The sequence below is a fragment of the Suncus etruscus genome, chromosome 3, assembly GCF_024139225.1.
Source record: "Suncus etruscus isolate mSunEtr1 chromosome 3, mSunEtr1.pri.cur, whole genome shotgun sequence".
NCBI classification, from domain to species: domain Eukaryota; kingdom Metazoa; phylum Chordata; class Mammalia; order Eulipotyphla; family Soricidae; genus Suncus; species Suncus etruscus.
In genome coordinates this window covers 4,224,870-4,237,975 of record NC_064850.1, presented here as the reverse complement: position 1 = coordinate 4,237,975, position 13,106 = coordinate 4,224,870, and the positions used below count along the sequence as shown (strand labels likewise).

At 36.3% G+C, this 13,106-nt stretch overlaps 1 protein-coding gene across 1 annotated transcript in view; it reads left to right on the top strand.

Moving 5' to 3' along the window:
- CCDC175 (coiled-coil domain containing 175) overlaps positions 1 to 11,466 on the top strand; it is a 58,879-nt gene extending 47,413 nt beyond the window's left edge. The window contains exons 13-18 of the mRNA XM_049770249.1: positions 547 to 626; positions 2,329 to 2,481; positions 4,734 to 4,836; positions 7,822 to 7,865; positions 10,232 to 10,394; positions 11,327 to 11,466. Of these exons, the coding sequence (XP_049626206.1) occupies positions 547 to 626; positions 2,329 to 2,481; positions 4,734 to 4,836; positions 7,822 to 7,865; positions 10,232 to 10,394; positions 11,327 to 11,466 (683 nt within the window). The remainder of the gene's footprint in view (positions 1 to 546; positions 627 to 2,328; positions 2,482 to 4,733; positions 4,837 to 7,821; positions 7,866 to 10,231; positions 10,395 to 11,326) is intronic.
- The last annotated feature ends 1,640 nt before the right edge of the window (positions 11,467 to 13,106 follow it).

The following is a 13,106-nucleotide window of genomic DNA, read 5'->3' as shown; positions in this document are numbered from 1 at the left end:
AAAAAAAAAAAACACCTTGACTTGATGGGAGCTTAGCTAGAGGAATATTATATCAGGCTATTGTGTGAATGAGAACTGAGATGCTGACAGTAAACATGAATCTCTTCCTCCATTATATGAGGAAATAAGCCTTTAACCCCTTAAAATGACAAAAAATATAGTAATCAACATTTCCATTTTTGAAATCTTATAATAAAATAAGTTAAGTGGTTTATTATGCATGTACTAGGGTCGACACAGCATTGGGGAATGTTGGTTTTGTTATAAATCTTGTAATTTTAAAATGCAAGTCTATGTATTTTTATTACCTATTTTAATCTTATTGAAGCAAGATAGTTTTAATTGAAACTTGCTTAGAAGGATTTAGTGGGGGAGAGGGAGAAAAAGAGGCTGTCCATGTTTAAGAGAGAGCATTAACTTGAAAGAGAAAGCAAATAAAAAATATATATAAGGGAGGACTTGGGTTTGAAAAGCAATCCTTGAGTATTTTCATTTCAACTAGGGAACTGGGTACGAAGTTAATTATTTTCTCTCTATTTTTAATAGAACGACAGCAGGAATATTGCATACTGAGAAGTTATATTAGTCAATCTGAAAAAGAATATTCCAGAGTTTCAAGCAATATGGTAAAGAGTCAATGTAGTCATTCATTTTCTTATTGGAGTAATGCATTATGCACCATTGGCACTCTCGGGAAATTCACATTTATTAAACCTACTCTATTAATTCTAATGATTTAAAATTTTAGTGGCAACAAACATCCATGTATATACATATGAATATACTTATAAATTATATGTATATACGCACATATAAGAAGAGAGAAGGGGGAGATAAACAAGTAACTCAGCAAAAACTACTACTTTTGCTGTCTTAGTTTTCTTAACTATTGGGGAGGTATTTGCTTTTAGTTTTCTAGATTTCTTTTTTAATATGTCATTCTGGTAATTCCTATTAAATAAATCATAGTGGGAATAGATTGTGGGGAGGATGTGTGAGAGTGGGGCAGTGGAAGCAAAGTAAAGGATGTTTTGCAACATATTAAAATTTGAGAATTGTGGGGTCCATAAAGATAGCACAGGGGGCTAGGTACTGGCCTTCCACTTTGGTTCACTTCCTGGCGCTGCCAAGAGTAATCCCTAAACAAAAACCAAGAGTAAATCTTGAGCATAGCCAGGTGATCTAGAAACCAATAAAATAAAACTTCTATAATTTTATAAAATTATTATAATTAAAATTATTAACCATAATTAAAATCATAATCAAATCAATTAATCATATTAATTAAATAATATAACAATATAATTTGATTTATTTTATATCAATAACTTATATTTATATATTTAATTATGATTAAATTAAAATGGTTAATTATGATTAAATTATTATAATTTTATAATTGTATAAAATTATAAAAATTTTATAATCGATGGTCAATGAAAAACATATATGTATAACTGATTGAAAATGATGTATTTGGGGCCGGAACAATTGTACATCAGGTAGGGCATTTGCCTTGCACATAGCCAACCAGTATCATGTATGGTCTCCTTAACACCTCTAGGATCAATTTCTGAATATAGATCCAAAAGTAACCCCTGAACTCCACTAAATGTGGCCAACAAATATAATTAAATAAATAAATAAATAAATAAATAAATAAATAAAATGGTGTGTCAGATCAAGAGTACAGCGAGTAGGGCACTTACCTCACACAAAGCCAATTTGGCATCACATATGTTCCACCAGGCCCACCAGCAAGTGATACCAGAGTGCAGAGCCAGGAGTAAGCTCTGAGCATACTACATATGGCCCAAAAACCAAAACAAAAAAGGGTAAAATATTTTGTTTCCCAAGACACACTGATAACAATAGTGACTTTTAATATGCTATGTTGCAGAGATATACAAAGGGAAGCTCTTTTTAAGTAAATATCTTTTATGAACAATTCTATTTTCTTAATAAAATGATCCAAATAATTATTGTACCAGAAATAATCTATAAAGGATTATGAATTATCCACAAATAATGCTCCTTTAAGAGCTTCAGTATAGTCCACTCCTTGCTTCCCATTTTTGCCAGACATTTGCGAACTATGCCTCAACAACTTAACTCATGCTCTGATGTAAGGCTCAAAATGCCTGTTTTTCATAGTTAATAAATTTCAAAGAAACAACTTTAGTGTGTAGTGTCTTGGGAAAGGGATCTACCAATGCCACCGATCGTTTAAGAAGTAGAACCTCTCTTTGATGTGGTCCAAGCAATCTGATAAGTTGGAGGCTGGCCCAGTGCAGTCTATGCATAATTTTGGGGTTTATGTTTGAACAGGAAACAGTGAAGCAAGAATTGCATTTATTAAGAGATCAAGAGCTTCATAAGATCAGAACTCATTTTGAAATTATAAAGCACTTAGAAAATGAAATCTTTGTAAATGATATTAAGACAGATGCTTTGCTCCTGGAAAACGAAAACTTAAAACAAGTAAGTCCAAGAGCACTTCACTTTGTACTATGCTTTTGGTTCATTGTCTAGGCCTATCACATTTGTGAGGTAAAGGGGAAGAAGAACCCGGAAACCTTTTTAAATAAAGGTAGAGTATGTACAGAAAATCGCTTACACCTTAAATAATTACTGGACAGACAGCACCTGTACTAAGAAGAAAGCATAACCATCATTAAGATAGTCCTTTTCTTTTCTGTCCCTCTACATTCTATGAGTCTACAGACTAATGATTTAAATACCATAGACCAGTTTGCCTTCTTTTGGCCATTATATGTGTCGAATGATATTCTCTTGTCCCATAATATGTTTGTGAAGTTCAACCTTCTTTGTTGGTTGAAATTATGGGTTTTTTTAATTCTTTGATCTGCATGGCATTTAATTGTAGAACTTTACTTCAATTTATACACTCTCTTATTGGTTGGAAATTAAAGAGTTTCAAGTACAAGTTGTGTTGCTATAAGCATTCTAATACATGTATTTTGGTGAATGAATATACAGTTTTCTTTGTTTTTATTGTTTGGTTTTGGGTTTTGGGTAACAGTTGCATCAGGGTTTTCTCCTGGCTCGGTACTCAGGAATCACTTCTGGCAAGGGATCGTATAGGGTACGGGGGATTAAACTTGAGTCAGCTGCTTGCAGGACAAGCTCTCTACCTGCTATTCTATGTATATATATTCTATGTATATATTTTATGTACATATTTCTATTGCATATGCACCATCAGAACAGAGTTTCAGGGATTCACATTGTCCACTCTAATATACACAATCACTTCTCAGTAGCAATAATTGTTTTTACCATAGTAATGGAGAGCTAATGTTCCTCATTCTCACCCAATTTATTTTCTTTTTCTTTTCTTTTTCTTAATCATTCTGAAAGTTGTGTCGTAGTGTACTGAGGTTGTTTTCAATTTATATTTGTTTACTAAAAATGATAATTGTCATTTATTAATGTTAAGCATCGATTGGCAAATAGACTACTGTCCTTATCTTTAGACTTTGGGATAAGGACAACTTTATTGTTGTTGGTTTTTTTTTGGTTTTTTGGGCCACACTCATTTGATGCTCAGGGGTTACTCCTAGCTAAGCGCTCAGAAATTGCCCCTGGCTTGGGGGTACCATTTGGGATGCCAGGGATGGAACTGCGGTCCTTCCTTGGCTAGCACTTGCAAGGCAGACACCTTACCTCTAGCGCCACCTCGCCAGCCCCCAACTTTCTTGTTGATACTGATCTTTGGTCTGGTTTCATATTCTGGGATCCACATTCAAAGAGAGACAAGAATAAAGGCACAGACTTGGCTGAAAATGGCATTTACTTTGGTTTACTATGAAAGTTGACAACAAGCCTTGTAGAAATCTATGGAAAAACAAGACAGCCTTCCATGGGCTTATATTTTGACCTATGTTAAAATTTCTTTAAATATTTGTATGGAAATGGATAGCAATTGCTAGTTCAAAAGTATTTTTGTTTAGGAGGGGCAGTTGGATCACACCCAGTGGGGCTTTTACTCCTGGCTCTATATTCAGGGATCACTCTGATGGAGCTCTGCGATCCATATGGGATCATGGGGATTGAAACCAAATTGCTCACATGAAAGGCAAATGCTTACCCATTGTACTATCGTTTCAGTCCCCTTGATTTTTATTCTTAGTAGATAGTATTTGACTATTTCTCTGGACACTGGGCCATTGTTATGTTAAAACTTTAGAGTTCCCTGAGACTTTAGAGTTTAGATTTTCTGAGTAATTAAAATTTATAATTTTAATATCCAAACCACCGCTATTATCATACAACCCAATAAAATATCTGGCTTGAAGGAGCAATTCTGTAGAGACTCCTCAACTAATCATCCTCTAAGAAAATGTGCTGAAGTCCAGTTAAATAGCATTGCTTTTTTGTAACATTAATGCAAGTCCATTCTGCATAAGGAACATTGTGTGTGTGTGTGTGTGTGTGTGCATATTGTAGCAAATTATACTTAGAACCCTATGTTTATTTGGTGCCGAAAGTCTCAGAAGTTTAGGGTGCAAGATCTTTTAGTTCCCTCACCAGAATGCAACAATGATGAGGTCTTGTTCACTGTGGTTACCCTTTCATTTAGAATAGATGGTGGCACGAAGGAGAAATCAATAAACGTTGGCTGAATAATGACTCCATGAATAGTAATTGTTCATTTTGATTTCCTACAATAGATGAATGACTTAGAACAATCATATGTTTTTAATCTCTAGTATATTGATTATATAAAGCGTATAATAGAGCAATACAAAAACAAAAGAGAACAACTCGTAGAAACCACAAGAGAACAATCGAAGGAACTGGAAGTTCAGCAAGGTAAGTTACGTGTCATGGATGATCTTTACAGATGCAAAATCAAGTTCGTATTTTTTTTATCAAATTTTCTGACTTCCAAATAAGAAAATAGATGTTTCTTTAGATCATAGTTTCTGACAAATGTACTTACTACTATAACTACCACATGCAAGATAAATAATATTTTCTTTGCTGGAAATTTTTCTTGTGCCCTTTGTAGTTGATTTCACACACTCCTTTCTTCTAGCTTTATAAAAAAAATGTGGGAATATGTGGTAAAACAAAGTAATCTGTGTCCCAAGTTTCTATGAAAAAGGCAGGAGCCCCTATTTAAAAGATAAGAAATTTAAAAAGAAAGGAAAAAAAGGTGTGTGTGGCAGGTTGTTTTTTGGTTTTTGTTTTGTTTTGTTTTGCATCTATCTAATACTTTGTGACAAAAAGCAGAGTAATGATTTCCAGGAGGGAGTGTATGAAATCAACTACAAAGGGCACAAGGAAAAATTTCCAGCAAAGAAAATATTCTTAATTTTGCATGTGGTATTTATGGCAGTAAGTACAGACACTATGAAGGACTCTGTAGATCACAATTGTTTTCATAAGATAAAAATTTAAAGAATAATTAGATACAAATAGAAGGATATACTCTGTGAACTTTGTGACTGTCTTTCATAGCAAACTTTTAAAAGATCTACCTATGTCCTGAATGTTTCATTGGATTGTTTCCTTTGGTTGCCCTAGAGGAGTACTTCAAATATGGATATACCATAGTTTGTTTACCCAGTCATCAGCTGAAGAGACCTGGATTGTTTCCAGTTTGTGATTACTATTTGATTACAATTATTTGTGCAAATATTTGTTTTCTTTTCTCTGATAAAAATGAGAAGTGGGATTTCTTAAAGAATAACTACTTCCCATTTGATTAATGTTCACTTCATCTATTTTGCCTTTTATTTGTATTTCTGTATCTTAAGACATTGATGATATTCTATGAATTTTTAGTTTTACCGTGTTTTTTATTGGAACTGCTTTTTGTCCACACGTGGAACTGACTGGTACTGACTCTATGCTCAAGGATCTCTTCCGGTCTTGCTTTGGGGTGGGGGGGATCATATGAGGTGCCAGGGGTGAAACTGTGGTTCACTGCATGCAAGGTAAGTGTCTTAATCCTTCGCTCTCTTTGGCCTTCTATTTTGCCTCTTTCTAGGTCTCTAAATCATTTTAAATTAACTTTTTCTCTTTGTGCAATGTAAGGTAAGGTTTAACTTGCATTGTTTTCCTGCCTTCCCAATTTGTTCCTGAACCATTTAAAACTTTATTCACTATATTGCTCTTAGGGGGGTTTACAACATAAACTTTATCAGTGCATCCTATATTCTTTGATCAAACTTTACATAAAAACCATATTGTCAGGGCCCGAGTGATAGTATAGTGGGTAGGGAATATGCCTTGCGCACAGTCTACCTGGATTCAATCCCCAGCATCCCATATGGTTCCCGAGCCTGCCAGGAGTAAGTTCTGAACATAGAGCTAGGAGTATCCCCTGAGCACAGCTAGATGTGGTCCCCCCACAAACAAACAAACAAAAATATTGTCCTGGGGCCACAGCAGATAGGGAGGGCATTTTTCCTGAATTCAATCTCTGGTATGGTCCCCAGAGCCTGCCAGGAATGATCCTGAATACAAAGCTAGAAGTAACTCCGGAATACTGCCAGGTGTGAGCACCCCTAAAAAGAAAATCCTAAACAAACAGACAATAAAACATATTGAACTGATCAGTATTGTTTTATATTTGGTCTGGAGCCAGATAATGCAATGTGGGATTTCTTTTTTGGGCTATTTTAGGTTCTTTGAGTTCCATATAAGCTTAGCATAAGCTTATTAATACAAGCATATTTATTGCTTATGAATTGTGGATGGGAGTGTAATTTATAAATTAATTTGGGGTAGTTTCCTATTTTGACAAATTCAAGGGCCAGAGAGAGTACAGAAGAAAGTGTTTGCCTTGCATGTTGCTGACCTGGCAGCACTGTGGTCCTCTGAGCACAGAGTCAACAGTAAGCCCTAAACACTTAGGTGCAGCCCCAAACCGAAACTGCCCAACAAATAACAGCATCAACTAAATCCAATCTTCCAACCTAAGGACATGGCATATATTACCATGTATTGAATCTTCTTTAATTTTTCTAGACAACATTTTGCAGTACTTAATTTTGTGTTGGGCTTCTTAAGACCTCCTTCAATCTTGCTTAGTTAAAATTCACAGAATTCAGAAGTTGGTATACATAGCTTATTTATTAGTCAGCCAAGAGTAATAGTTCATGGACAAGAGTGGATTAAACCAGGTTACAGATTTGTAGAAGTTCCTTCCCAGTGGAAGCACATGGATGCGCGTAATCACCCCAGCATAGTGAGTACTGCTAACAAGAGTGCTTCACTCAGATGTGCAAGGTCATTTATGTAGGCTTGTGAGATGGCCTTACTTCTCTCTACAACTATCTACTGAGAGACTGTTTTTCTCCACTTCATATGTTGCTATGTTGTCACCATAGCAAATTTCACTGGTTGATTTTTGAATGGTAAATCAATTTCTCATTGCCGGAATAAAATCTACTATTTAAAAACTATTAGGGTATTTTTATATTGAATTTAAAATGATTTTTCATATATTTCTGTGTGTGTGCACAACTGTCTTACACTGCTTTCAAAGTGATCTGGAAAGCAGCAGAAAGCCAAGTGATGATAAGGCTATGCTAATTTGTCTTTATTCTTTTAGATATCCCAATCTTGTGCTACCCATTCCACAGTATCTGCAAACTGGATATAAAATGATTACATCTTCTTAATGTGCTTTGCCTTATAACACTTTGCGTTGAAGGGCAAGTCTGATGCAGTTATCCTACCATTTTGAAAATAGAAATTTTTAGATTGAAATGAGTTTTGTAATAGTAATTGTATTAAAATGTTGAAAGCATCTCATAGTAACTTTTGGTTTTAACATTATTTCAGCATATTATTTGGAGTTGTGGAATGAATATCAGTTCACAGTTAAGGTATGTTTTCTTTGTATTACCATTAGAAGTATCATATTTCTAAAATATTTATATACTTAGTAGATATTTGAGCACTTGTATATGTGTGCGTACATAAGATAAGAGGTTCCAACTGCAAAGGAGAGACATGGCTAATGTGACCACGGTTTCTAAAATGTGTCCTTTGGGTCACAAAAAACTTGTAATCTTAATCTTTTGGGAGTGATATTCTTCTACTCCAACACTTCAATTTTGGTTTTTTATTTTATTTTATTAAAACAGTTACGATCAAATGAATCCTTCATAGTTGAATTTGAGATAGACAATGAGTTGGGGCCCTTCCCATCATCAGTGCCAACCTCCCTCTGCCTCTACTTCGATTTTGAAGTAGAATGTTTTTTTAAGCTCAAAAAAAAAAAGAAAAAAAGAAAAAAAGAAAAGAAAAGAAAAAGACACCTGTAAACGGAATTTTATTTCTCTACCATGTTTAGAAGGCCTCTAATATCTCTAGCCCTTCCTTTCACCCTGCGTTCCTTAGAGGCAACTCGGTTGGATTTTAAATCTTGGCTCAGCCACTTATTAAGCATGAAGTTAATTGTGATCTTTGTTTAAAACCTGGAGAAGAGCCAAACAAGAGGTCACAGGGACAGAGTCCAAAGACATCAGTCGGGCACATTGATGGCGTAGAGATGTGGTACATGCATATGTCCAAATCACAGAGCCAACATCACTGTAAACAGGAGACCCAAACTACAACAACCAAAACTTAAAAATGAACACATTGGTGGAGGGAAGTCTACACTGATGGTGGACATGAAGATGAAACTCTACTATGAAAAACTTTTAAATCACTGTGTCTTAATTAAAATAATTTGAACTTAAAATATCAGCTAAAAAAGTGTTAGTAATATATTTTCCAGATGGATTTGCTAAGAGAAAATCAAAGGGTCTAAGTAGCTTACCTAAGGTTAAGAACTTAATGAATTTAGGAGCATTGAAATTCTGGTTCCAATGCTCTTTCTTTTAAGTTTTAAATTAATGGTGAGTCTCCTCTGCCATTCTGTACTGTCCTAAAGGCAAACTGGCGTTAGGTGGTGGCCCATCACCACCACCACCCTGCTCAGGTAAAAATGTGAGTTCAATACACTTACTCGAAGAGTAAATACAGCAGGAGATATATGAAAAAGAATTTATCACTTATTATCAGAGAATTACAAGTCAAAATGACAATGGGGTACCATCACATACCAATGAGAATGGCATATACTAAAAAGAATGAGAAGAACCAGGGATGTAGGAATATTCATTCACTGCTGGTGAGAGAGCCTCTATGGAAAACAATAAGAAGATTACTCAAAAAGATTAAAACTAGGGAGCTGGAGTGATAGCATAGCAGTAGGCCATTTGCCTTGCACGCAGCAGACCCATGGCAAACCCAGATTCGATTCCCAGCATCCCACAGGGTCTTCCGAGCCTGCCAGGAGCAATTTCTGAGCCCAGAGCCAGGAATAAACCCCTAAGTGCCTCCAGGTGTGACCCCCAAAACCAAAAAAAATAAGTTAAATAGTGCTCCCATCTGATGCTGCACTTCCAGTTCTTGATACCTCCCCTCAAAACAGATTCATTTTGTATGCATACCTATGTTCACTGCGGCATTTAGTACAATAGCTTCATATGACAACAACCTAAATATTCAGTGAAAGAAGAATGAATACATTCTTTATAGATATGCAGTGCAGTATTCAGCAAAGATAAGGACAAATGAAATCTTGCAGTTTCCCATAATTTGGATGAAACTGGAGAGTATCATGTTAAGAAAAATAAATCAGGGGCCGAAGCCCCTGTTAACACAGTGAATAGGGTATTTGCCTTGCATGCGGCTGACCTGGGACAGGTCCAGGTTCGATCCTCAGCATTCCAAATGGTCCCCCCAGCCTGCCAGGAGCGATTTCTGAGCACAGAGCCAGGAGTAACCCCTGAGAGCTGCCAGGTGTGGCCAAAAAAAAAAAAAAAAGAAATAAAAAGTTATCAAATTATCAGACTGATGCAGAAGAGAATGAGGAGTGGTGATGGGACCATGGTTATTAAATATGCCTTCAATTTAACTAGGTCAAACATTTATCAATGTATAACTCAAATATTTCAACTCACTGCCCTATGGAGAAAATTGAATTCAGCCATTAATTATTTTCATTTGTGAATCCATTTATGACATTTTTTACAGAACTTGGTAATTTGCTGAGACTATACACTGATTTTTACATGACTATCATGCTCTTTCATCAATCGATTTAGTTTTGGACAGGATTTACTCAGTATCATTTTTATTCATTTTTTTTCCATTTATATTCACACTCACCACAATACTGTGTGCTTTCTCTTTTAAGGAACTGATCAAAGAAGGTGATGAGGTCTTGGAAGAAATAAAAAGCCTGACCAAAAAGGTGATGGTTAGAGATGAAAAAATTGCTATTATTAATAAAACGCTACAACAGACTCTTGATGACTTGCGTGCTATTATGGAAATGGAAGTGAAAGAGAAACATTTGGGTAAGTAATAGCATCTCGAGAGCTTTGGGTAGCAAAGAGCTGTTTTTGTTTGCCTACAAATAGTGTTTGGCCATACTATTTACTATGACTAAAGAGAGTGTGGGAGATGGCTTAACACATAGAAAGAGCCCACACAACTCATTCCCAGTATCGTCACAAACATGGAAGACTGATTTTCAGTTGTGACTTTGAATCCAGGAACACAATGACAACAAACCTCCCTTTCACAGAAGTGAGTTTTTAAAATGATAGCTGCTTTCTGATTGGTTTAAGCTCCGATTTTGAACATATTTCTAAAGAAACTAATTTATATTGTTTTATACAATGTTAGTGGAGGTGCAACTGGTGCCTGGGAAAGATAGAATTCAGGCTCTGCCTCGAACACTCATCTTTTGCTAGTTACAAGGTTTAGATCTAGACTAACTGTCCTCACCTCAGCCTGACAAGGTCCTCTGGATCAATATTTCTCTAGCAGAACATTGTTAATTTTCTTATGAGTATGCCTTAGGCACTGGCACATAATTTCTATTAGTTTTCTCCATTTCTTCTAGTAAGTCCTAAGCTCCAGGAAGGCCAGCTATTTTGCTTATGCACATTGATTTTTAGCATATCGTCCCTGAACCTCACATGTGATCATAATTTAAATAAATACCTATTTAGTAAAGTAAATGAATAAAGAGACATTTTGCAGACTCTCATCTGGACGACCCACCAAAATGTCTTGTTATAGGCCCAGAATGTGTAGGCACTTGCCTTGCACATAGCAAACCAGGCTTCCTGCCATCACATATAATCTCCCAAGCTCTGCCAGAGGTAATCCCTGAGCACAAAGCCCAAATGAGCCTTGAGCACCATTGATTGTGGCCCCCAAACAAACAAAGACAAAATGTCTCCTCCTTTAAAGGGAAAAATGTCTTCTCGCTTCTTGCTAGACCTGGACACCGAACTTTGGGTTCTGTTTTTGACAGTAGCCTCTGGTGGGAGGGAGCACTGTGATCTCCTGACCACACTGGGACACTCTTTCACTTCTCCACCTGCAATCAAAGGCTGCTACTTCAAAATGGAACAGTAATGCTGACTCTGGATCATAGATTCTAAGTTTCAGAGCAATGAGGTATTACCAATGCGGGATGTAATAATGTACTCAGCAAAACAGAAAGAAAAATTTCTAAATAGTGTAGACTCAAAATTTTGTTATCATTTTTTACTTTGTAATTGTATATCAATTCTGTACATTTGGAGAGCATTATCTAGATATCTCATGCTAATTATTTCTGATCCTTTCAATAATATAACTGAATATAGTATAATTGAACTAATGGTAAAAAAATTTTAAAGACTAATAAATGAAAAAATATAGAAAGGTCTTATATCTTTTTTTTTTTTTTTTTGGTTTTTGGGCCACACCCGGCGGTGCTCAGGGGTTACTCCTGGCTGTCTGCTCAGAAATAGCTCCTGGCAGGCACAGGGGACCATATGGGACACCAGGATTCAAACCAACCACCTTAGGTCCTGGATCGACTGCTTGCAAGGCTAGCACCACTGTGCTATCTCTCCGGGCCCAGGTCTTATATCTTTTAAGTTTTGAAATATTTCCCATATCTTTAGTTGCTGCCTATTTTTCCATGCTTAGAATATCATAAAGAAATCCTGGGCAAGTCTCTTGTCATCAGAGATGAGTGAACTACAGCCTGGGGATAAACCTGCCTTTCCTGTTTTTGAGGTGCTCAGAGCTAAGGGTCCAGAGATAAGATTTGTCATCATTTTAGGGCTGGAGCAATAGCACAGTGGGTAGGGCATTTGTCAAGGTTTTTGACAAATATATACTATATTTATTAGATTTATCAACCCAGAGTTAATCAAGAACATATTTTCATTTTAAAATTACTAATTCTGAGCTGAAACCATGCTCCCAAAATGCAATCTGCATTCAGCCAGCTCCAGAGACTCAATCTAGTCTCAGGAGATGTAAATCAAGCTGTGAAAAATTATGGATACACTCACAAGGCCATGTGCTCTTTCTAAAGAAAGAACACCACTGCAACAAGAAGAAAAAATAGCACTAGGAATTGTGCTGAATCTCTGAAGCCCAGCATTTCTCTCTGGACTGTCTTCTCTGCTGCATACTAGGGCCTAAGACTTGACCCTGTGTGAGGCTTCATCCATGGAGGGTTCCCCTTCCTTGGAGGCGAGTCGATCCACCCAGAAAGGGTAAAGCCAGGGGAGCGTGGCCGCGCACATCATTTAGCCAATGAGTAACACCCCAACACGTAGAAAAACCCACAATACAAGTATGACAATGGGGAAACAACGCAGGCCAGCAACAGACATAGAGAATGAAGACGGCAACTCTGATGACCGGAAAACAGCCAACCAATTAGTCAGTCTCTCAGATAAGGAGTTTAGAGAAGAAATATGGAAGAAGCTCACAGAACTCAAAGAAACCATGGATCGAGTTGAACAGAACACTAATAAGAACCAAGAAAATAGGAAGACAGAAATCAAACTCCAAACAGAAACTCCAAACTGAAATAACAGGTCAAATAACAGGTCTGAAAAACTCAGTAAACGAATTGAATGACAAAATGGATAAGCTCTCCAACAGGGTAACAGAAGCTGAGAATAGAATTGGTGCTGTGGAAGATGAGATAACTTCATACAGCAGGAGAGATTGGAAAAAAAAAAAAAAACTTAAAGCAAATGAACAGACAA